At 42.4% G+C, this 25,464-nt stretch overlaps 1 protein-coding gene across 2 annotated transcripts in view; it reads right to left on the reverse strand.

Moving 5' to 3' along the window:
* ppp2r5ca (protein phosphatase 2, regulatory subunit B', gamma a) overlaps positions 1-25,464 on the reverse strand; it is a 95,799-nt gene that overhangs the window by 45,287 nt on the left and 25,048 nt on the right. For both annotated transcript variants that reach the window (XM_055641150.1, XM_055641151.1), the window contains one exon: positions 8,638-8,837. In XM_055641150.1, coding sequence (XP_055497125.1) covers positions 8,638-8,837 — 200 coding nt within the window. The remainder of the gene's footprint in view (positions 1-8,637; positions 8,838-25,464) is intronic.

Raw genomic sequence — 25,464 nt, forward strand, 5'->3', positions numbered from 1 at the left:
GGGACTGGACATTGTGCCTTCCCCCACAGTGGTATCCATTGTGGGGGGGGATGATTTTTTTGTCTATGGTAATCCTGTTAGTCTTTGTCCAAGATGGCTGCCGTGAAGGGAGAGTGGATGCTGGCGCGCTTTAGCTGCCGCTGCTCTCTCTTCACATTGTATTTTTGATATTGTTTTTGGACTGAATTCTGTTTTTAATTTGTGTTTCTGTGATGTCTTTATTATTTATTTTATTCTGATTATATGTTTATATTTCCTGTTAACCTATGTAAGGAGTCCTTGAGATGTCTGAAAGGCACCCAATAAATAAAATGTATTATTGTTATTATTACAGTAGAGAGCATGCTGACCGGTTGCATCGTGGCTTGGTTTGGCAACTTGAGTACCCTGGAGAGGAAAAGACTACAAAAAGTAGTAAACACTGCCCAGTCCATCATCGGCTCTGACCTACCTTCCATCGAGGGGATCTATCGCAGTCGCTGCCTCAAAAAGGCTGGCAGCATCATCAAAGACCCACACCATCCTGGCCACACACTCATCTCCCCGCGACCTTCAGGTGGAAGGTACAACGACCAGCTTCAGGAATAGCTACTTCCTCACAGCCATCAGGTTATTAAATTTGGCTCGGACAAAACTCTGAACATTATCTGTTATTTGCACTTCATCAGTTTATGTATTCATGTGTGTATATATTTATATAATGGTATATGGACACACTGATCTGTTCTGTATTGATGCCTACTATGTTCTGTTGTGCTGAAGTAAAGCAATAATTTCATTGTCCTATCAGGGACACATGACAATAAAACTCTTGAATCTTGAATTTACAAATGACACCAATTCAACCCATCCTGACAAAATCTCACATCTAACTCAGTGAAATGGCAACATGTAGGGGAAGAGACTGGAGTCATTATTGGCATGCATTTATGTGGAAGGGGTTGGAGATATTTAACAATCCAATGGATTGTGTACCACCCTTCCCTCACAACCCCTCAGGGTGGCCTTTTATCATCACTCTTATCGGCTTTTAAATGTCATCTCCGTGAACAGCTGACAATGATTTAATTATCTGTTGGGATGCACCCAAGAGCAAGGAAGGGAATAATGAAGGCCTTCATTCCATTACACAGTTGAAGGGCACAATTTTTACTGAAATAAACTGGTCGGGATTGTCACTGGGCACATAATCCAAACTTACTCTTGGTATATCTCTCTTGAGAGTCCTCAACACCCCTTTTTAATCCTCATAAGAAGCCTCTAAATCATGGAGTATGCATCATCAGATCAGAATTTATTTGCATAACTATAGCAATGTTAACACATTGTTAAAAGCTTTTGCTAAATTATGGTTGCTGGAGTTTAAAAAAAAAGGCAATGCATCTAAAATAAGTCTACAACTCAACAGGAAACAAAACAATCTGCTGGTTCAACAATTCAAAACAATTTATACCAATTTGATAGAAAATAAATGTCATTCCTGCATGAACACAAGGCAAAATTGTCAAAATGCAGAGTATAGGAAGGAATTGCAGATTGTTTAAGAAGGAACTGCAGATGCTGGAAAATCGAAGGTAGACATAAATGCTGGAGAAACTCAGCGGGTGAGGCAGCATCAATGGAGCGAAGGAAATAGGCAACATTTTGGGCCGAAACCCTGATGGAGGATGGGTTGGGGGGGGGGGGGGGGGGCGAGAGGGGAGGGGAGTGGGGAGAAGAAAGGAGAAAGGAAGAGAGGAGGAGCCAGAGGACTGAGGGAGAGCTAAGAAGGGGAGAAGACAGCAAGGGCTACTGGAAATTGGAGAAGCCAATGTTCATGCCGCTAGGGTGCAAACTGCCCAAGCGGAATATGAGATGCTGCTCCTCTAATTTCCGGTGGTGCTCACTCTGGCCATGGAGGAGGCCCAAAGCCTCTTTGTAGGGTACGTCGAACAATCCTTGTTCGAGACGTACCAGGGTCCTATCCCCGACCTCTACCTCTGCTACATCGTCGATTGCATTGGTGCTACTCCTGCACCCACACACAACTCACTGACTTCATCCGCTTCACCACTAACTTCCATCCAGCACTCAAATACACCTGGACCATTTCCGACACTTCCCTACCATTTCTTGGCCTCACTACTGACCGACATCCACTATAAACTGACTCTCATGGCTATCTAGACTACGCTTCTTCCCACCCTACTTCCTGTAAGGACTCCATCCCCTACTCTCAATTCCTCAGTGTGGAACGCCTCATCCTGGGAGCAGATGCGGCGTTCCACACCAGGGAATCAGGAATGTCCTTATTGTTCAGGGAACTGGGGTTCCCCTCCCCTACCATAGATGAGGCTCACACCAGGGTCTCTTCCATACCCCGTAACACTGTTCTCTCTCCCCATCCCCCCCACTCATAACAGAGTCCCCCTAGTCCTCACCTTTCACCCCACTAGCCGTCACATACAACAAATAGTCCTCCGTCATTTTCGCCACCTCCAACGTGACCCCACCACTCTCCACATCTTCCCATCTCCGCCCTCCGTCTACTTTCCGCAAAGACCGTTCCCTGGTCAATTCTTCCCTTCCCTCCTGCACCACCCCCTCCCCAGGCACTTTCCCTTGCAACCGCAAGAGATGCTACATTTGTCGCTTTACCTCCCTCCTCGACTCCATTCAAGGACCCAAGCAGTCGTTCCAGGTGCGATAGAGGTTCACCTGCATCTCCTCCAACCCTATCTATTGCATCCGCTGCTCTAGATGTCAGCTGATCTATATCGGTGAGACTAAGCGTAGGCTTGGCGATCGTTTCGCCGAACACCTCCACTCGGTCCGCATTAACCAACCTGATCTCCCCGTGGCTCAGCACTTCAACTCCCCCTCCCATTCCGAATCCGACCTTTCTGCCCTGGGCCTCCTCCGTGGCCAGAGTGAGCACCACCGGAAATTGGAGGAGCAGCACCTCATATTGGGCAGTTTGCACCCCAGCGGCATGAACATTGACTTCTCCAATTTCCAGTAGCCCTTGCGGTTTCCTCCCCTTCTCAACTCTCCCTCAGCCCTCGGGCTCATCCTCTTCCTTTCTCCTTTCTTCTCCCACCCCCCCCCGCCGCCCCCCCCCCCCCCCAATCCCCTACATCAGTCTGAAGAAGGGTTTGGCCCGAAACGTTGCCCATTTCCTTCACACCATAGATACTGCCGCACCCGCTGAGTTTCTCCAACACTTTTATCTACCAAGGAACTGCAGATGCTGGTTTACATCAAAGATAAACACAAATCATAGATCATAGGTAGCTAGGAGAAGGTGACAACAAAGCAATCAGAGATAAAATATAATCAGGGAGACAGGAGGGAAGAGACAGAGACTTTTGCCTCCATCACAGTGAGGAGGTGCTTGGTGAACTCACTGTGGTGGATGTTAATTTGTGTTTATTGTATGTTTTGTTATATATTGTTACTGTGTATGACTGCAGGCAACGTAATTTCGTTCAGACCGAAAGGTCTGAATGACAATAAAGGAATCAAATTCAAATTCAAAGGTAGACTGGTTGGAGAACTGGGAAGGGGAGGGATGGATAAGAGGGAAAGGAAGGGCTACTTGAAGTTAGAGAAGTCAATGTTCATACCGTCGGGGTGTAAGCTGCCCAAGCAAAATACGAGGTGCTGTTCCTTCAATTGGTGCTGGGACTCTCTCTGACAATGGAGGAGGCCTGGGACAGAAAGGTCAGTGTGGGAATGAGGGGGAGTTAAAGTGTCCAGCAACTGGAAAATCAGGTAGATTTAGGCTACTGAGTGGAGATGTTCAGCAAAGCAATCGCTGAGCCAGCGCTCGGTCCCACCAATATATAAGAGTCCACACCTGGAACAGCGGATACCATAGACGAGGTTGGAGGTGGTGCAAGTGAACCTATTACACATCTATTATAAACCGACTGACTGCCTTAGCTATCTTGACTACACTTCTTCCCACCCTGACCCCTACTCCCAATTCCTCCGTCTACACCACATCTGTGCCCAAGATGAGGTGATCCATACCTGGACATCTGAGATAATAGACAATAGACCATAGATGCAGGAGTAGGCCATTCGGCCCTTCGAGTCAGCACCGCCATTCAATGTGATCGTGGCTGATCATCTCCAATCAGTACCTCGTTCCTGCTTTCTCCCCATATCCCCCGACTCCGCTATTTTTAAGCGCCTTATCTAGCTCTTTTGAAAGCATCCAGAGAACCAGCCTCCACCACCCTCTGAGGCAGAGAATTCCACAGACATGTCCTCATTCTTTAGGTACCCCACTTCCATCATAGACGAGGCCCTCACTAAGGCCTCATTGATTTCCCGCAGCTCTGCTCTTGATCCCCCTCTTCCCAGTTACAACAGGGCCAGAGTCCCCCTCTTCCTCACCTTTCACCCCATCAGCCATCGCATACAGCACATAATCCTGACATTTTCGCCACCTCCAACGGGATCCCACATCTTCCCATCTCCACCCCTTTCTACTTTTCGTAGATAGCGTTCCCTCCACAACTCCCATCCCACCCAAACCACCCCCTCCTCATGGACTTCCCCCTAGAACAGCAGGAGATGCAATACCTGTCCCTATACCTTACCCCTCCAAGGATCCCAACAATCTTTTCAGGTAAGGCAGAGGTTCACTTGCACCTCCTCCAACCTCATCTACTGTACCCGCTGTTCCAGATGTGGACTCCTATATATCGGTGACATCAAGCGCAGGCTCGGCAATCATTGCGCTGAACATCTCCACTCAGTCCGCCTAAACCTACCTGATCTCCCGGTTACGAAACACTTTAACTCCCCCTCCTATTCCCACACTGACCTTTCAGTCATGGGCCTCCTCCACTGTCAGAGTGAGACCCAGCACAAATTGGAAGAACAGCACATCATATTTTGCTTGGGCAGCTTACACCCGAGCAGTATGAAGGGTCTCGACTCAAAACCCCCATTCCCATTCCTTGGCTTCAGAGATGGGGCCTTTCCTGCTGCATTCCTCCACCATTTTGTGTCTATCTTCAGTATAAATATTGACCTCTAACTTAAAGTAACCCTTCCTTTCATTTTCTCCATCCCCCCCCTCCCAGTTCACCGAGCAGTCCGACTGTCCCCAATTACATTTTTTCTCTGATTGCTTTGTTGTCACCTTCTAGCTAACAATGATCTGTTCTACATTCTCCCTGAACGTCATCTCTTTTGATCACTTACATTTCTTTATATCCGTGACTCACTCTCCCCTGACTCAGTCTGAGGAAGGGTCTCAATCCAAAATGTCACCCACTCCTTCTATCCAAAGATGCTGCCTGTCCCACTGAGTTACTCCAGCAATTTTTGTTTATCTTTGTCAAAATGAAGAGTCTGGTTTAAACAAATTCATCTCAAAAGTGTGCACAACCTAATGGTAAACAAAGCTGGGGTTTTTTCACAAAACTATGAAGGAAATTTTAATAGTACGACTACCTGTTGTCAATTTCACTTGGGAACATTACATAATTTTGATCATTTGTATCAAAACATCATTCTTTGAAGTTTTAGATGAAAGGAAAAAACTTCAAAATCATTGTGAAGGATACAAAAATAATCTGGATTGCTAATACATTAAGTGTGTTATTAATTTTCCTGTTGAATAATTTAGTTTCCCCATTAATCAGAATCCTATACATTTAAATTAACCCAATGCATTCTCCTGTAGCTCCTCAAACACTTCCGGCAAAATTTCTCATTCATTTCATTACCTGCCTATTAAAACAATGTAATTTCAGTTCCTGGATTTCTCTCATTTAATTTATTTCAGGATGTTGCTCAGACTCGAGGGCCTGAGCTATATGGCGAAGTTGAGGACTCTATTCTTAGGCTAGGACTCTATTCCTTGGAGCAACATCCTGAAATAAGGGAGGATGAGGGATAATCTTTTAGAGGTATACAAAATCATGAGAGGAATAGATTGGTTAGATGCACTTGCCAAGAAAAAGGGAATCAAGAACCAAGGAACATAGGTTTAAGGGGAGAGGGGAAAGATTTAATAGGAACCGGAGGGGTAACCTTTTCACACAAAGGGTGGTGGGGGTATGGAACGATCTACCGTTCACTATTGCAACGTTTAAGAAACATTTAGACAGGTACATGGATAGGACAGGTTTAGAAGGATATGGGCTAAAAACCGGCAGGTGGGACTAGTGGATATGGTCTGTGTGGACAAGTTGGGCTGAAGGGCCCGTTTCCACGCTGTACAACTCTATGACTATTGCATATAATATTGAATAGGAAGTACCACTTGCCTACACCATCCATTCCCACCAGTCTTCACTCTCACAAGGTCACATTTCACTTTTTCCACCACTTCTAATAGGATTCTGCCAGTCTGAGAATCATTTTACACCAAGCTTCAATTTGGAGGAATCAGTCTTCTTTATTCTTTCACAAACCGTGTGGCATAAATGCTTTTGGAGGGTATATCTTCACGTGACTTTCCAGCAGAAAATGGAACGCCTTCCTTTCATACCATCACTAGAGACAAAACACTCCTGCCACACAAGTGCAATTTGCATGAACTCTGTTCATGCGAATATAACCGCTTCACTGTTCATAGCAAAGGATTAATGTAGATTTAGTGATTACTTCATTGAACATCAGTATTACTTGCAAGGGTGGAATGGAAGGCTCAGTCATCACTTTTGTTTCCACTGACCATCTTGGATACCTTCAATGAAATTTAGCATTTCGGAAACATTTTAATTATCACCAACTTGAAATTTTAGTTATTAGCCAAAGTAGTGATGCAGGTACAATCTGTTTGAAAAGACAGGACTGCATTTCCGAAAGTCTTAAAGTCAAAGGTTTGACTCGTAATGGTTTAAAGTCAAATTAGAACAGCAGAAAATTGGAAGCTCATGGTGTAAACTTGGTCTACACAAGCAGCCATGTGAAATAAACCAATCTACTTCTTCCATTGCTCATTCATTTCTAAAATTCTTCTTTACTCATTTAATAATAATAATTTTATTTATAGAGCACTTTAAAAGCAAACATAGCTGCAACAAAGTGCTGTACATCACTAATCATTGACAAAAAAGTTAATACACACCAAAAATAACAATCAAAAGAAATAGTAGGAAAAGACATGTAAAATAAAGAAACATCCAAACACGAAAAACAGAGGCAAAGCCTCAGGCATGGTCAAAAGCCAGGGTGTACAAATGTGTTTTAACACTGGATTTGAAGATGGACAGTGAGGGGGCCTGTCTGATGTGCAACGGCAGGGTGTTCCAGAGTGCCGGAGCAGCAACAGAGAAGGCTCTATCCCCTCTGAGCCTCCGACTAGACCTCGGTACCTCCAGGAGCAGCTGACCAGCTGACCTGAGGGACCGGGCAGGAGCGTATGGGTGGAGCAGCTCAGAGAGGTAAGGCGGGGCGAGCCCATTCAGAGATTTAAAAACAAATAACAGTATCTTAAAATGAACTCGAAAGTGCACCGGGAGCCAGTGGAGGGAGGCCAGAATTGGCGATATGTGCTCCCTCTTTCGAGTCCCTGTTAAAAGGCGAGCAGCAGCATTCTGAACCAACTGGAGACGAGCCAGTGAAGAACGAGCAACACCAAAATAGAGCGCGTTACAGTAATCCAGCCTAGATGTAATAAAGGCATGGATTACTGTCTCAAAATGCTGCCGCTCGAGAATTGGCTTCACCTTCGCCAGCTTCCTTAGGTGAAAGAAGCTGGACTTAACTACCGCGCATATTTGGCGATCTAATTTAAAGTGACTGTCCATCCTAAAACCCAGGTTCACAACTGTTGGCTTCACGTACCTTGACAAGTTGCTTATTATTTCACTCTACATATACAACTGATTAGTCGTTGTCATAGAGTGATACAGTGTCGAAACAGGCCCTTTGGTACAACTTGCCCACACAAGCCAACAAGTCCCAGTTACACTAGTGCCACCTGTCCACGTTTGGACCATATCCCTCCAAACCTGTCCTCTCCATGTACGTGTCTAACAATTTCTTAAACGTTAGGATAGCACCTGTATCAACTACCTCCTCTGGCAGCTCGTTCCATACACCCACCACCCTTTGTATGAAAAGGTTACACCTCAGATTCCTATTAAATATTTTCCCCTTCACCTTTGCCTATAAGACAGATTGCAAGCGAATCCATCAACTTTCTCCAGATTAAGCACGTGTACACCTGCTTCTGAAAAGGTCCAAATCTGATGCATATGACCGTGCAGTGCATTTCCAGAATTTTGTTCAAGATTTTTTGGGCAAAAAGCTGTCATTGGTCACAGTCTCTTAAAATAATTACATTCTCGATTACTTTTGTATTTTCAATGTATAGAGCAATTGAATAGTTACCTCTTCACCATTTTCATTATATAATATGAAGATAATCATCAACTACTAAAAAAATTGGCTTGTGTAGACTTTAGAAACTAGCATTACCAAAGCTCCGGCAACTTGCAAATATTTGGTTGGTTAATGTTCCTAAGGCAGAACTTGCCCAATACATTATTCATTTGTAGGCTATTTTTAAATTGTCTGGGTTCCCTTTCAACAAATATCAAATTAACTATGATAGGGCATGATTCAACTAATGTCCTTGTCAATATCGCATGCTCAAGAACCTTAATATATTGTTAGATTACTTACCACATGAACTACTTCAGGATAGATGGGTTCTGTGATCACGTTGCGGCTGTGCGTGATATATTCCACCATTTCACTTAACGCGGCCCTTTTCACCTCCTTCCATTTTAAGTCACTAAGTGGATCAGCGATAAAGTCAAAAAGGACACAGCACTGACGCAGTTTTTGAATAAAAAGCTTTTCTTGCTCAGCTGCAGGGACATCTATGTACAAAAAAAACCACATTGATTGTTTTAAAGAAAGAAATATCATGGAACATTTTTTATTTACTTTCAAACACTTTACCCACTAAACAGAGTCAACCCATCAAGCACTTAAAAAGTGTAAATAAAATGCACATAATCAACTGCTGCTGGATTTCACAAGAAATTACAAAATGGATTTGGAACTTCTGAATTCAGGATTAAGTTTGGGAAATATCTACCATTATTTTCAAATCAAAACTGTGCTACATAATTTATCCATAAAACAATCCTAATTTCAAAATATTCCAGTTTAGGTTAAATAGTTAATTATTTTAACATGGTAAATAATGTAATCTCCAAACTGCACAGTAAATATTTCAAACATCAAAACTAAAACCCTGCTGCTTCACCTGGGAGAATAGAATGCCTTGGGCCAATAACTGCAGAAGCCGACATCTTGAGCAAAAGAAAAACAAACTGCTGGAGGAATTCAACTCGACAGGTGGGAAATGGACTGACGTTTCAGGTTGGGACCTTCAGACACCACCTGGCTTGCGAGTTTCTCCAACAGTTTGTCCTTTGCTCAGACTCAAATGCCTGATTACAACACATTAATTTCACCAATATCCATCACTGAAAAATTGCCACTGTGGGAAAATTAATTTACGGAGAGCAGAATTGGAGGAGTGTTTTGGAATACAAGCCAACTAGGGCACGAAAGAGGGTTTCAGTGGCTGATGAATTGAAATCCTGCTCCAGAACTGTAGACAAAGTAAAAACAAGATATTTTCCAATACTGTGCAGGTCCGCCAACCAATTTTCTGACACCCTTGGTTTCCGGAGCCTTTCTGGGTTATCCATTTTGCTGAGACCAACAGAGGTCATGGCCTCCAAGAGGAATCCAACGGTACCCGAATGGTCCATCCAGGCTGCCGAGGGGGTATAATACGGGCCCTCAAAGTCGGCCTTGGAAGTCGGCTATGGGCACGGATCTGCCAGCTGCCAGAGACCTGGCCGTAGTGGGCAAATTCAACCCGCTGATTAATGCGGAAATGCCGATGAGTTTCTGATAGAAACTTACAAAATTCTTAAGTGGTTGGACAGGCTAGATGCAGGAAGATTGTTCCCGGTGTTGGGGAAGACAGAAGTGGTCACAGTTTAAGGAGAAAGGGGAAATCTTTTAGGACAGAGATGAGAAAACCATTTTTCACACAGAGTGATGAATCTCTGGAATTTTCTGCCACAGAAGGTAGTTGAGGCCAGATCATTGGCTATATTTAAGAGGGAGTTAGATGTGGCCCTTGTGGCTAAGGGGATCAGGGTGTATGGAGAGAAGGCAGGTACAGGATACCGAGTTGGATGATTAGCCATGATCATATTGAATGGCGGAGCAGGCTCGAAGGGCCGAATGGCCTACTCCTGCACCTATTTTCTATGTTTCTATATCAGAAGCTCATCTTGGGGAGGGGTGAACTATGCAGTTCCACCTGCTCAGTGGCCAGGCCTTCCCCATCTGGTCAGAGGAAACTCTGGTCTTGTTCCAGATGATGGAAAAGTAGTATAATAATGTGGAGACTGATGTGTTGGAAGGTAGATGGAATTGAATGCCATGAGGAGTAGACTTATTTTAGGATAAAGAGTCAGGATAAATTCCTCACGGCAGACCAGAGGAAATGTCGGAGAAGGTGGGATAAAATCCAAACAAGGAATTTTCTGGCTGTGATTGGACAGACAACAACAGGTACATTAATCCCACCCAGCTGGACAAAAATGTTATTTAAGAGCATTACATGGTCATTGAGTCAAAGTTCAAACAAGTGAAGGAGGACATGGAAGAATTTATCATAACACCCTAGAATGCCATTTGTGATTTTAATGAAGGCTATTTTAATTTTGTGACAGTGATTAAAACAATAAAAACATTGGAGGAATTCAAGCACGAGTTTTTGGGAAAGGTTTTCACAGTTGGAGATGAAGCAGCATGTTAAGGTTTGAAGTGAAAAGGGGGATAGATTTGGGGCAGGAATAATAGCAAAATAATCAAATGGTTTCCTTTAGCAAACCAGGATCCACCGATCTATTTTGAGCAGAAAAATAATTCCTGTAATCTACAGCGGTGAAATAAATCATCTCTGCAGCCTTTTATCAGCACATTTTATTAGTAGGCACCTAATATTTATTAAATAGAGCCATTGAGTCATGCAGTAGGGGAAACAGGCCCTTCGGCCCAGATTGCCCATGGAGCCCCATCCACACTAGTCCCACCTGCCTCTAAACCTTTCCTATCCAAGAACTGTCCAAATGTCTGTTAAATGTTGTTATAGTTTCTGCCTCAACTACCTCCTCTGGCAGCTCGTACCATATACCCACCACCCTCTGTGCAGAAAATGTTGCCCCTCAGATTCCCATTAAATCTTTTCCGTCTCACAAACTTATGTCCTATGGTTTTTGATTTCCTACTCGAAGTAAAAGACTCTGTGGATTTACCCTATCTATTCTCCTCGTGATCTTATTGCACCACGGGACAACATTTGTCCTCTGTTTAGCTAATTTGAATGTAGTGTAGAAGAGGGGTACCTGGTCATTTAAAATCAATGCTCCATGTTTGGAGGATATAGACATCCAAGGTGATTTGCTGTTTATGTATTGGTTTCACTGGACATTTTTTGTTGGAGTCGATGGATCTACCCAGTTGCTCCCCTTCTTTCCAGCACTCATTCATCATCCCCCCCCCCCCCCCCCCCCCCCCCCCCCCACCCACACACACACACACACTGCTGCCATTCTGCTCATCATTCCTCCACTCTTTCGCAGGATATTCCATAATCTGCAGCCTTGGAGCCACACGGCATGGCAACAGGCCCTGCAGCCCAACTCGTCCACGCCAACCAACGTGTCTCATCTAAGCTTGTCCTACCTGCCACGTATAACCCATTGTATTGTAAATGCTGTTATAGTACCTGCTTCAACCGCCTCCTCTGGCAACTCATTCCATATGCCCACCACCCTCTGTTAAAAGGGGCTCTTCCTTTGGTGTTTCCAGTCGTCACCTCTTAGCCTCTGTTGCTATGTTCATGGAGTCAGAGTGATAAAGCATGGAAACTGGCCTTATTCGGCCGGTTTTGGCCCATCCCAAGATGCAATTCTGAACTAGTTCCATTTGCCTGCATTTGGCCCACATCTAAATCTTTGCCATCCATGACTTTTAATCGTTGCTGTTATTTGTTCCTTATGCACAATACCCCGAGTGAAAAATTTGCCCCCTAGGTCTCTTTTAAATCTTTTTTTCTCACCTTAAACTTAAAATCTCTAGTTTTTGATTCCTCTTCCCTGGGAAAATAACTTGAGCTCGAGTTCTCTGGCTTTCTTTGTGCAGTAAAAGTTCTTTGCACTCTTTCCAGCAAAATATCATTCCTACATTAGATTAAGAATGTTCTCAATATTTTAGTGCAGCCTCTTGAACATTTGCAAAATAACAGTTCATCTCCTATACTAAATGCCCTGAAGGATGAAAGCTAGAGAGCTGAATGGCATATTCACCCCCAATCTACCCGTGACATTGCGTTCAAGGAACTGGGGTCCAGACCATTAGTGTTGACTATGCATGTTTTCCAGAAATGCTGCCGGATCCACTGAGTTACTCCAGATCTGTGTCTGTACATGTACTTATATTGCTCCGTCCCTCTATTTCACAATTCTCCCCTCCCACCATCCACTACAAAAGCCCTACTCTCATTTGACTTCCCAATAATGCAGCACCACACACTTATCTGAATTAAACTACATTTGCCAATCCTCAGCCCACTTACCTAGCTGATCAAGATTCCGTGGTAACTACTGGCAACCTTCTTTGCCGTCTGCATTGGCAGATATTTTAGTGCCAGCTGTAAACATACAAACATTTCGTTGTCTCTGTACTGTACACTGACAATTAAAATTGAATCTGAATCTGAATCTGAATACTAGCCATGCCTTGTACATTCTCATCCAAATTGTGTCAATAAATAACAAGCAGCAATGGACCCTGCACCAATTCCTGAGGCATAGCATTACTCACAAGTCAAAACACCTTCCCATCACCCTTTGCATTTCAGCATCAAGCCAACATGTCCAATGAGGTAGCTCTCTGTATTCCATGCAATCAACCTTAGACTAGTTTACCATGTGAAAGACCTGCCTTGTGAAAGACCTAGCTAAAGTCCACTTTGACAGTATCAGCTGCTCTGCCCTCAAAGCTGTGTTGCCACTTCCTATTCAGTCCTTGTCGATCCAAATACTGATAGATTCTATGGGCAATAACTTATCCAGCACTAATGTCAGGCTCATTGGGCTGTAGTTCATTGGCTTGTCTTGTTGCTTTTCTTAAATAACATTAGGCACCCTGTGGTTGGAACTTCACCTGCAGCTGAATACGATGCAAACACCTCTGCAGTTTCGTCTCTAGCTTTCTACAAGTTGGGACAATGCACTTGGTCTGGCCCCGAGGTATTATCCACCTTATCCATCGCCTTAAAAACGTTTATGGAGTATTTTTGCCATAAAACCAGTGGAGAAATATTCATTAAAAATCTCTCCCCTCTCCTGGTGCTTCGCATATAGACACCCATGTTGATCTGCAAGACCCATTCTCACCCTAGCCAACTTTTTATACTTAGTAAACTCAAGATTTTCCTTTACCTGGCTTGCAAGATCCATTTCATGCCCTATTTTTTGCCTGTTTGCCTTTTTAAGCGTAATCCTACACTTCTTGCACTAAAGGGATTTGTTTGATCCTGACCATTTATATCTGACACATGCCTTCTTTTCTCTGACCAGAGCATTAATATCCCCGAGTTCCGTAAACTTGCAAGCCTTCCCTACACCCAAGTCCCTGAATCTTGTTTTAAAAGCCAGATATCCCTTGCCAGACATACTTTTACCTGCAAACTGTCTCACCCAATCGACCTCTACAAGTTGTAGAATCTAAAATCGACCTCTACCAGTCTGAAGAAGGGTTTCGGCCCGAAACGTTACCTATTTCCTTCGCTCCATAGATGCTGCTGCACCCGCTGAGTTTCTCCAGCTTTTTTGTGTAACCTTCGACCTCTACAAGTTCCTGCCTAATACCTCCAAAATTGTCCTTGCCCCAGTTTAGGACCTTAACTTGTGGACCAGTCCTATCTATCTCCATAACTAGAATTATGGCCACTGATCCAAACATGCTCCTCCACCTACACTGCGGTCACTTGCCCAACCTCATTTCCCAAGCGTAGGTCTACTGTTGTGTCCTCTCGTTGGATCCTCTATATTTTAAGGACTTTCTTGGACACATTTAGCAAACTTCACCTAGTCCAAGTCCTTTGCATGGTGGGCAACCAGGGAAGTTAAAATCTCTTACTAACACTACCCTATTATTCTTACAATCTCCCTACATGTAATCTCCTTCAATTCTTGCTGACTGTTGGGGGCCTCCAAAAATAGTCCCATAGTGACCATCCCCTTCATGCCGCTAAGCTTTATCGATATGTCTCATTGCAGATGTATGCACCCATATATTTCCACTCTTGCCTCCCCCACTTGACTCCATCTACCAATCAAGTCAAGTTAAGTTTATTCGTCACATACACATACAGATGTGCAGTGAAATGAAAAGTGGCAATGCTAACGGACTTTGTGCAAAAAGACAAACAAACAAACTATAAACACACTCATAAACACACGCATATTCTTTTACATATTAAATATTGGAAGGAAAAACGTTCAGTAAAGTTAGTCCTTGGTGAGATTTACAGTCCGAATGGCCTCTGGCAAGAAACTCCTTCTCAACCTCTCCGTTCTCACAGCATGGCAACGGAGGCATTTGCCTGACCGTAGCAGCTGGAACAGTCCGTTGCATGGGTGGAAGGGGTCTCCCATGATTTTATTGGCTCTGGAGTTGCACCTCCTGATGCAACTCCTGCAGGGGGGCGAGTGAAGTTCCTATAGTGCTTTCGGCCGAACGCACTACTCTCTGCAGAGCCTTCTTGTCCTGGGCAGAGCAATTCCCAAACCAGATGGTAATATTACTGGACAAGATACTTTCCACAATCAACCCTTCCTCACCTGGATCCACCTATCACTTGCTAGCTCTTGCCCCACATCTCCCCCTCGTCTCTTAGAGTAGAGTCATAGAATAATAGTGTGGAACCAGGCCCTTCGGCCCAACTCTCCCTTACCAGCCAACAATGTCCAAGCCCCTAGTCCCACTTTCCTGCGCTTGGTCCATAACCCTCCAAACCTGTCCTATCCATGTACCTGTCCAACTGTTTCTTAAACGATGGGATAGTCCCAACCTCAACTACCTCCTCTGGCAGCTTGTTCCATACACCCATCACCCTCTGTGTGAAAAAGTTACCCCTCAGATTCCTATTAAATCTTTTTCCCTTCACCTTGAACCTATGTCCTCTGGTCCTCGATTCTCCTACTCTGGGTAATATACTCTGTGCATCTACCCAATCTATTCCTCTCATGATTGTGTACCTCTAAAAGATTCCCCTTATCCTCCTGCACTCCATGGAATAGAGAGCCAGCCTACTCAACCTCTCCCTATAGCTCACACCCTCTAGTCCTGGCAATATCCTCGTAAATCTTCTCTGAACCCTTTCAAGCTTGACAATATCTTTCCTATAACGTGATGCCCAGAACTGAACACAATATTCTAAACATGGTCTCACCAACGTCTTATACAACTGCAACATGACCTCCCAACATCTATACTCAATACTCCGACTGATGAAGGCCAAAGTGTCAAAGGCCTTTTTGACCACCTTATCTACCTGTGACTCGACCTTAAAGGAACCATGCACCTGTACTCCTAGATTCCTCCGCTCTACAACATTACCCAGAGGCTGACCATTTACCATGTAGGTCCTGCCTTTGTTCGACATCCCACAATGCAACACCTTACATTTCTCTGTATTAAATTCCATCAACCATTCCTCTGCCCACCTGGCCATTCGATCCAGATCCTGCTGCAATCGTTCACAACCATCTTGACTATCTGTAAAACCACTGACTTTTGTATCTGATCATCTTCCACTAACGTTTATACTGGTCATCTTCCCACTACTCCTTCAGTCCAAATGAAGGGCTGGGTCTCGACCCAAAATGTCAACTGTCCATTTCTCTCTGTAGATTCTGTCTGACCCACTCAGTTCATTCAGCAGTTTGTTTTCTTGTTTTGTAAGTGAATTTACAGATTTGCTGGCAGATAAATAACAACACATGGCTTGTTCATGATGCATACGAGTGATCAGCTGAATAATACAAATCTTTCAGAACAAAGTGGAATCATGTTGAGCAAAGAAAATTGATGTGTTTATAAGTCCTTAGGACCAAATATTTTCAAATTATAGGATAATCCTACAGATGCATTATGAAACAAAGTAAAGATTCTACTAAACACTAATTAAATTAAGCACAAGATTCTGATTGTTTTCCATATAATCAATCAATTAAAGAATGGATATCAGATTTATTTAAACATGATTAGAAAACTTGTGTCTGAGCCAGGAGACGGATGGTCAAGAGTTAGACTTTCAGGAGCATCTTTAAAACGAGTAAAGTAGAAAGTAAAAGGGGTTTAGTGATCCAAATATGATCTATCACAGTCGCTGCCTCAAAAAGGCTGCCAACATCATCAAGGACCCACGCCATCCTGGCCACACTCATCTCCCCGCACCCATCAGGTAGAAGGGACAGAAGCCTGAAATCTGGTATATCCAGGTTCAGGAACAGCTTCTTCCCACAGCCATCAGGCTATTAAACTCGCCATCAAACAAACTCTGAACTATAACAGTCTATTGCACTTTATCCGTTTATTTATGTGTATATATATATATGGTCTATGCTGTATAGACACACCAAAGGAACTGTTCTGTATTTATGCTCACAATATTCTGTTGTGCTGCAGCAAGCAAGAATTTCATTGTCCTATCTGGGACACATGGCCATAAACTCTCTTGACTTGACTATTCAGCGTTTCTTGCAGCTGAAAGGAGAGCAGCAACATGGTCCAAAACTGAATAAAACTACTTTTCAAAATATCAAATTTATAACAAAAAGTCAATGAAATAATTCACATCTGATCACATCTTGATCACTCTATGCATTATTCAGAAAACATGAGAATGCAGTCATTTCCCACCTTTGGTTCATTTGCTACTTAGAAAACTATTGACAACCAACATCAAGCAATAGGTTCTATATTTTAAGCATTCCCAAATTAGTTTAATGTGTACAAAATCATGAGGGGAATAGGATGAATGCACAACTGATTTACTCAGAGTAGAGGAATTAAGAACAAGTGGGGAAAGATTTAATAGGAACCTATGGGCAAATGTATCCACACAGAGGGTGATGGGTATATGGAACAAGCTGCCAGAGGAGATAGTTGAGGCAAGTACATCAGCATTTAAAAAAAACATTGGTCAGGCACATAGATAGGAAAGGTTTAGAGTGATGGGGCAGCATGACTAGTATAGATGTGGCATCCTGCTTGTCATGGACAAATTGGGCCTAAGGGCCATTTTCAGTGTTTTTTCTAAAGAGATACAGCATGGAAACAGGCCTCTTCAACCAATACCGTCCATTGATCATCTAAACACAAGTGCTATTTTACCCCATATTCTCATCAACTTTTAGAGTGCAATTTTAGAGGACAATTTATCTACTTACCCTCGACTATTGAACAGTACAGCACAGGAACAGGCCCTTCGACCCACAATGTCCATGCTGAACATAATGCCAAGATACAACCCTTAGTCACCTGCACATATTCCATATCTCTTGGCTCATCCATGTGCCTAACCAGAAGTCCCTTAAATGCTACTATCATATCTGCCTTCACCACATCCTCAGCAGCATTTCAAACACTTACCACGCTCTTGGCAAAAAACCTTGCCTGCACGTCTTTAAAACTTTACACCTTAAAGCCATGCCCTCTAACATTAACTTTTTCCATCCTGGCCAAAAGGATCTGACTGTCTTGCCTCTCTTAATTTTACACACTTCTATCGGGTCTCCCTGCAAGCTCCAGCGTTCAAGAGAAAACAATCCAAGTCTGTAGCTAATACCTTCCGTGCTCTATGATGCTATGGGTACTTCAAAATTGTTCCAAGCCACAGAATGCAAAACTCATTCACTGGAAAATTTCTGACGCTATACTGCTGGAAAGCTCCGTTCCATCTCTACATACTATGTACAAAAGCATATAAAACTAATGCTAGCACATCAGCAGCAATTACATGGTCAGGAATAGATTATAGGTGTGGGACCATTCGGGTCCATTCAGCCCTTCGAGCTAGCACTGCCATTCACTGTGAACATGGCTGATCACCCACAATCTATACCCCGTTCCTGCCTTCTCCCCATATCCCTTGACTCTGCTATCTTTAAGAGCTCTATCTAACTCTTTCTTGAAAGCATCCAGAGAATCGGCCTCCACTGCCTTCCGAGGCAGAGAATTCCACAGGTTCACAACTCTCTGGGTGAAAACGTTTTTCCTCATCTCCGTTCTAAATTGCCTACCCTTTATTCTTAAACTGTGGCCCCTGCTTCTGGACTCCCCCAACATTGGGAACATGTATCCAGCCTCTAGCATATATAATCCCTTAATAATCTTATATATGTTTCAATAAGATTCCCCCTCATCCTTCTAAATTCCAGTGTATTTAATGAAATTAAGGAGTCATTAATGTCATGCCATCAACACTTCTTTCATATAAGATTTGTGAAAGAATGAAATATAACTTCTAAAATAATACTCGGTTATTTTTTAATACGTATACAAATAATATCTATGTAAATAACAAGGTATCAGTGACGTGGGGAAAATGACATTAAATTTCCCATGCCGCAAGGTGAGCTGAGCAGTCTTGTCATTGGCCTAGTTAAATAATCTGAGAGTTAAGCACCAATTGCATTAAAATTACATCACGGAAGCTGTAGTATTTAAATTCAGTGTGGTCAACTCAATCTTTTGAAGTGATCTAGCAATTGCAACAATAATAAAACCTGAAAGACATACAACGCTGATCTTGAAACAGGATTCCTGGACTTGCACAGGTATATGCTTTTGCAAGCAGATAGCAACACAAAAGATGCCACCTTGACAGAGTTGTTTCAGGTGGAACACAAACTAAAATCTTAGAAAGCTAGCACACATTCATGACCAGGTTCTGCTGGGTAGGCTGGCCCAGAAAGTTAGATCCCATGGGATCCAGGGCGAGGTAGAAAACTGGATACAAAATTGGATTCATGGCAGGAGTATGAAGGCATCCACAGTGTACAGGTACATGATAAAAGCTAATAACGTGATAATGTTAGTGCAAGATAAAGTCCAGTCAAAGATGGCCCAAGGGTCTTCAAAGACGTAGATAATTGCTCAGAACTGCCCTCAAGTTGTTGGCAGAAATGGCTCAGTTGCCTGATAACAGCTGGGAAGAAACTGTCCCCGAATCAGGACATGTGTGTTCTATACCTCTTGCCTGATAGGAATGGGGCGAAGGGGAAATGGCCAGGGTGCGACTCGTCCTTGATTACGCTGGTGGCCTTGCCGGGCCAGCATGAGGTCAACAGAATCAATGGAAGGGAGGTTGGTTTGTGTGATGGTCTGCGTTGCATTCACAATTCTCTACAATTTCTTGCGATCTTGAATGAAGCTGTTCCCAAACCATGCTGTGATGCACCCCTGATAAAATGCTTTCTACAGAGCATCTGTAGAAGTTGGTGAGAGTTGTTGGGGGTGTCCTGAACATCTATAATATGTCAGATATTGCTCAAATGTCATGGGAAGATGTTATGTGACAGACGTGATGAAAAACGATTTATTTGGTGAAATTGCACTTAGCTAAACTGTCTAATATCAAGTTCACGCACACACTCGCACACTTCTGATGTCCATACAATGTATTATGAGTTACCTTTGCAGTTCTTTATTGATCTTAAGATCTTAAGAGGCTGCAACATGACAAACTTTAATAGCTCTCTTCCAATGAACAGTTCTAGTTCCCTTTTGGTGGCTAAACAAGACCCATTAATGGATGTCCCTCATGTTTGTAAGCTTCAGTTCATGTAGACAAAGGAAATTGCAGATGCTGCAATCTTGAGCAAAACATGGTGTAGGAGGAACTGAGCTGGTCAGGCAGCATCAGAAGAAGGGTCCCCAACCCATTCCTCCACCCCCACCTCCCCAGAGGTCACCTGATCCACTGAGTTCCCCCAGCACTTTGTGTTTAGTTTCCGTCCATGACTTGACTGCAGAGTCAAGAAAATCATTAAACCCATCACAAGGAATCAAATCCGCTGCACTAACAAATATTGTTCACTTTCATGAGCTTTCATTCTCTACCAGCCAACAGGAAAACTGTCCTGAAAATTCAAGCAACCCTTGTGACTAATACCAAAGGTTCTTCCAACATCAGCTAATTTATAGAAAACCCAGGATGAAAATTAACATTAAAAAAAAAAAAAAAATTCAGATGCGGTATTGACAGCAGAGTTTATAGCCCATTTCCATTTGCACAAAGTGATGGTAAGTTACCTCTTTGGATAAGTCTTGCACGGCTGTTAAGGAGGGAGCTCACCAATTCTGATCTATGAACATCAAAATAATAGTGATCCGTTTCTATGCCAGGAAAATTTGTCGGTGGTGGTGCTATATACAAACATCTGCAATACATCAAGCAGCTGGCACATACAGCAGCTCTGTGGTGCTAGTGGAGAAACTGAATGGCTGAGTTGGTGGATGAATGCCAATGTTACTTCGCTGTTCATAAAGCTGAACTTGCACTCACCTCCGCTTTGCTTAGTCACAGTATACATGAACCGTACAGTTGAATTTTGATCAGTGTTTTACCATGTTTGAATCCTATCTGCTCACCTGAAGTATTTGCCCAACGCTCGAACCATATGTTAACCTAATCTTGAATGAGAAGAACCATAACCCCCAGTGCCTCACAGGCAGGAGTATGCTAACACTGAATCTAACACCTAATTATAGCCATTGAACTTTAAAAAATAATGCTGATTCTAAAACACCATTCGGTAAATGTTATGCAATGAATAATGTCACTTCCAGAAACTCCTTTATATTGGTTCCAACCAAAAATACATTTAGAAAGGAATGTGAAAGTGCTCTCATATACATGAAAAAATGCAGGCAGTTGCCACCGATACTCAGCTCAACTAAACTGCTACAGCCTCTACAAAAATGTTTCAATACAAGCACTTATTTCTCTCCTCCACACCACCCACTAGAGAACCGCAATGGCAAAAAACATCATCAATTAAGTTAAAAATCAAAAAGATTCAAGGGCCACTGAACTAATTTAGTACAAATGGGGTTTTACTGCGTAATTAGTTGTTGCATTAATTTATAGTGGGTAACTAAATTCCGAAAGTAATTAATCGGGTATGATACAACATGGCATATCTCATGCAGTATTTTTTGCAAGCCCAAGGAGAAAAATAAACTTCCCACTTTCAAATTTGTTCTCAGATATAGCCTTTTAAAAAATGTGAACCAAAATATATTGCTTAGTCGAGTTAGAATTTCAAAATTATTACTTCAACATTTTGAAATGTTGCAATAAAATTTCTGTTAAAAGTGGCCCAAAACAATTCATGACAAATGCAGTTGTTGGGCAAATAAGCATTTTTATTTTTATTGAACTGAATAATCTTTCATTTTTCTTATCACCTCGCTCTCACGCTAAACTCATCAGTTTTGATACAAGCAGAAGAAAACAGGTTACCCGAGATTATTGGACTGATCTGCTGGGCATTTCCCTCATTCTTTTTGGGCTTCAGTTCTCTGCAAATACTCTGGTTTTATATGCCCCTTTGTTTTTTTTTCCCCTGTCTTTCTTACAGCCTTCATTATTTACAGCTCCATAAACGGCAGGATCACCCAGACAACACTGGCCTCACCTCTGAGATACTCCCTTCGCCCCATCTACTCTGCCCACTCTCTGAAAACTGACCCGCTTTCTCACCTTTACCAGTTCTGATGAAGAATTTTCCGTAATTATGTTTTGAACATTTTACCGTTTTCTTCCCCTCAGGAACAATGTTTAAATTAAGCATGAGCTTAGGATGAAATATGAAAAGGAGCAATTTTATCCCTGTTTTTATGTAACAGTTCAAAGATAAGAACACACTGAACCCAGAATGAATTCACATTTATGTTTCCCTTAATTAAACATTTTCCAGAAAATGTAAGTCAAGGAATAGCTGGACCAAAAACTACCCCTTGATAAATCAGGTGTTAAGAGCAGAATGAATAGTTAACTGGCAAGTCAAATCAAGCAAAGTGAAAAATGGGATTGCATAGAAGATAAAGAAAGAGGTCACTGATTACTGTAATTTATGTATTTTTTTTAGACTTGGAAATAGAAATCTTGGATTAAACCTAGTTAAACTATGCTTTAAAACATTACTTCTAATTTGACTCCATTATAAAGGGAATGGAAAAAATGCCAAATTGTTGGACAAAGCTCGGGGGGGACCTCACCTTTGCGGTTGCAGCTCCTAGACTGTGGAACAGCATCCCTCTTCCCATCAGAACTGCCCCCTCCATCGACGCCTTTAAGTCGAGACTTAAAACTCATCTCTACTCCCAAGCCTTTCTTGATGTCCTCTGAGCGAGGGCTATATGTATGTAGTGATGTTTGTATTTAATCTATGACCACTGTTGTTTGTTATACTATTCTTATACCAATGTAAAGCACTTTGGCCAACGAGAGTTACTTTGTAAATGTGCTATATAAATAAAAGTGACTTGACTTGAAAGTTATCTAATTGTATCAGAGATATTTGCTTCGTCTTATCCAACTCTCCACATTTCTGACAAAAAGTTTAATGTGATGAACTAATAAAAGCCTTTATATTTGTAAAGGTTTGATTGGCGCAGACAGCCAGTTGCAGGAACTGAGGAAGAACAAACTAGAAACCATCTAGACAACTTAGAAACTTTGTGAAAAAAACAAGAACCTGTTATCATAGGGACTGGTTGCAGTGAAGAATATGGATGTATTTGAGGTTGGATGAGCACGAGGAAGGAGGCAGAAAGGGAAGCTGATGCAAGGTGGAAAGGTAGCAATGAAGCAAATGTCGTATGGATTGAATGTGACATATTAGGTGTTCTGCAACATATATTTTGACATGACAAAATAGCGCAGGCTAATGTATAAAATGAGCGAAGCACATTTTTGCACCAAGGTTGGATGGCCCATTCACATTAAGCTAGCATTTTAACTCTGGAGTAATGAATTCTCTCTGCTCTATGGGGAGAAGGCAGGAGAATGGAGTTGAGAGGGAAAGATAGATCAGGCATGATTAAATGGCGGAGTAGACTTGATGGGACGAATTGCCTAATTCTGCTCATACAATTTATGAAATAATCTGTTTAATACAAACAAAATCTGCTAGAATGGAAAAGATTCCATTCCAGGGGACTAATTTAAATATGTTAGGAAAAAAGTTAGGGAAAATAATGTTACGGTGTATGTATATATTCAAGAAGATTAACCTAATTCTTATAAATTTATAGAGATTTAGTTTGTCTCTGAATACTCTTCACAAACGGAAGAAGGATCTCGACTCGAAACGCCATCCATTCCTTCGCTCCAACCTGACCCGCTGAGTTAGTCCAGCTTTTTGTGTCTATCTGCAGTTCCTTTCTACACTGTTAACAAACTTCTACAGATGTACTGCAGAAAGTCTTCTGACTGGTCATATCATGGCCTGGCACAGCAATTCCAATGCACAGGAAAGCAAAAGAGTACAGAGAGCCACAGCCCACCCCTCCATCTAAGTATCTTCATTACTCTCTGCCTCAAGTATGTTGCATGTATCAAGAACCCCCACCATCCAGGTCATGCCCACTTCGCATTGCTACCATCGGCCAGGAGGTATAGAAGCCCAAGTCCAACACCAGCCGGTTTCAGGAACTGCACCTTTCCTACATCTATCAGGTTTTTTAACCAACCTGTGCAACCCTAATCCTACCGTGACAATGGAACACAAAGGTCCACCTCATGCATGAACATGGACTTGTTTTTTCTAATTATGTTTTTTTGCACTAATGTCTTGTTTTTTTTTTAATATATATAGTCTTTGTTTTAGTAAGTGTGTAATTTTTATATAATTTACTTTTGTTTGCTTGAATGTATGTACCTGCGACACTTGCACGATTTTTCAGTGCACCAAACCTTACTGTACGTGTGCATATGACAATAAACTCTACTTGAATAAGATAGACACAGAAGCTACAACCTAACATATTTAGCATTTGTTTCCCATAATAGAAAACCCATATCCTTATGCTTAAATGCATGTACAAAAAGTACTTGAAGGAATGTGTTATATTGGGTGTGTTTCCAAATATATCCACGAGAAACGGTATAACTTAGAATTATTTTAGAATAGAACTCACTATTTTAGAATGTTAAGAAAATTAGGTATTGGCAATTTGCAAATTCACTGAAATCATTGCTTACTATCCCAATCACTTATAGGGCCGTAGATAGGGCTTTAAACTAAATAGTGGGGAGGTGGGATCAACAAATCGGAAGTGTGTGGATGAAGGTAAAGGGAAAGAAAGTGCAGGAGAGGTTACAGAAGTCTCCAGAAGTAATAGGAGGGAAAGTTTAGGAAGGGATAAAAGAGTAAGGTCAGGTAAAATTGGGACCAATGTGAGAGGAGGGGTGAATATCGAAATAATGTTGTTATTATATTTAAATGCATGTAGAATAAGGAACAAACTTGATGAGCTTATAGCACAGTCAGAAATTGGTAGGTATGATGTTGTAGGCATCACGGAGACTTGGCTGAAAGAGAATCAGAACTGTGAGCTGAATATCCAAGGTTACACATCCTATCGAAAAGGCAAGATAGGTGGGGTAGCTCTGCTGGTAAGAAATAAAATTCGGTCCTTAGCAAGTCATAAGGAATAAGAGCAGAATAAGGCACTTCGGCCCATCAAGTCTACTCCGCCATTCAATCACAACTGATCTATCTCTTCATCCGAACCCCATTCTCCTGCCTACTCCCCATAACCTCTAACACATGTACTAATCAAGAATTTATCTAAGCTCTGCCTTAAAAATATCCACTGACTTGGCCTCCACAGCCTTCTGTGGCAAAGAATTCCAGATTCATCACTCTCTGACTAAAGACATTTCTCCTCATCTCCTTCCTAAAAGAACGTCCTTTAATTCTGAGGCTATGACCTCTAGTCCTATACTCTCCCACTAGTGAAAATATCCTCTCCACAGCCGCTATCCAAGCCTTTCACTATTCTGCGTGTTTCAATGAGGTCCCCCCTCATTCTTCTAAACTCCAGCGAGTGCAGGCCCAGTGCCAACAAACGCTCATCATAGGTTAACCTACGCAATGTGAGAAGAGGGGTGAATACCGAAACAAAATTCCTGGGATCATTCTTGTAAACCTCCTCTGGACCCTCTCCAGAGTCAGCACATCCTTCCTCAGATATGGTGCCCAAAATTGCTCACAATATTACATATGCAGTCTTACCTGCGCCCTAGAACCTCAATATTATATCCCTGTTTTTTTTTTTTAAACTCGTGGACATTTTCTATCAGGCTGGAAAAAACAACGCAACCTA

Source organism: Leucoraja erinacea, chromosome 9 (genome assembly GCF_028641065.1).
Source record: "Leucoraja erinacea ecotype New England chromosome 9, Leri_hhj_1, whole genome shotgun sequence".
Taxonomy (NCBI): domain Eukaryota; kingdom Metazoa; phylum Chordata; class Chondrichthyes; order Rajiformes; family Rajidae; genus Leucoraja; species Leucoraja erinaceus.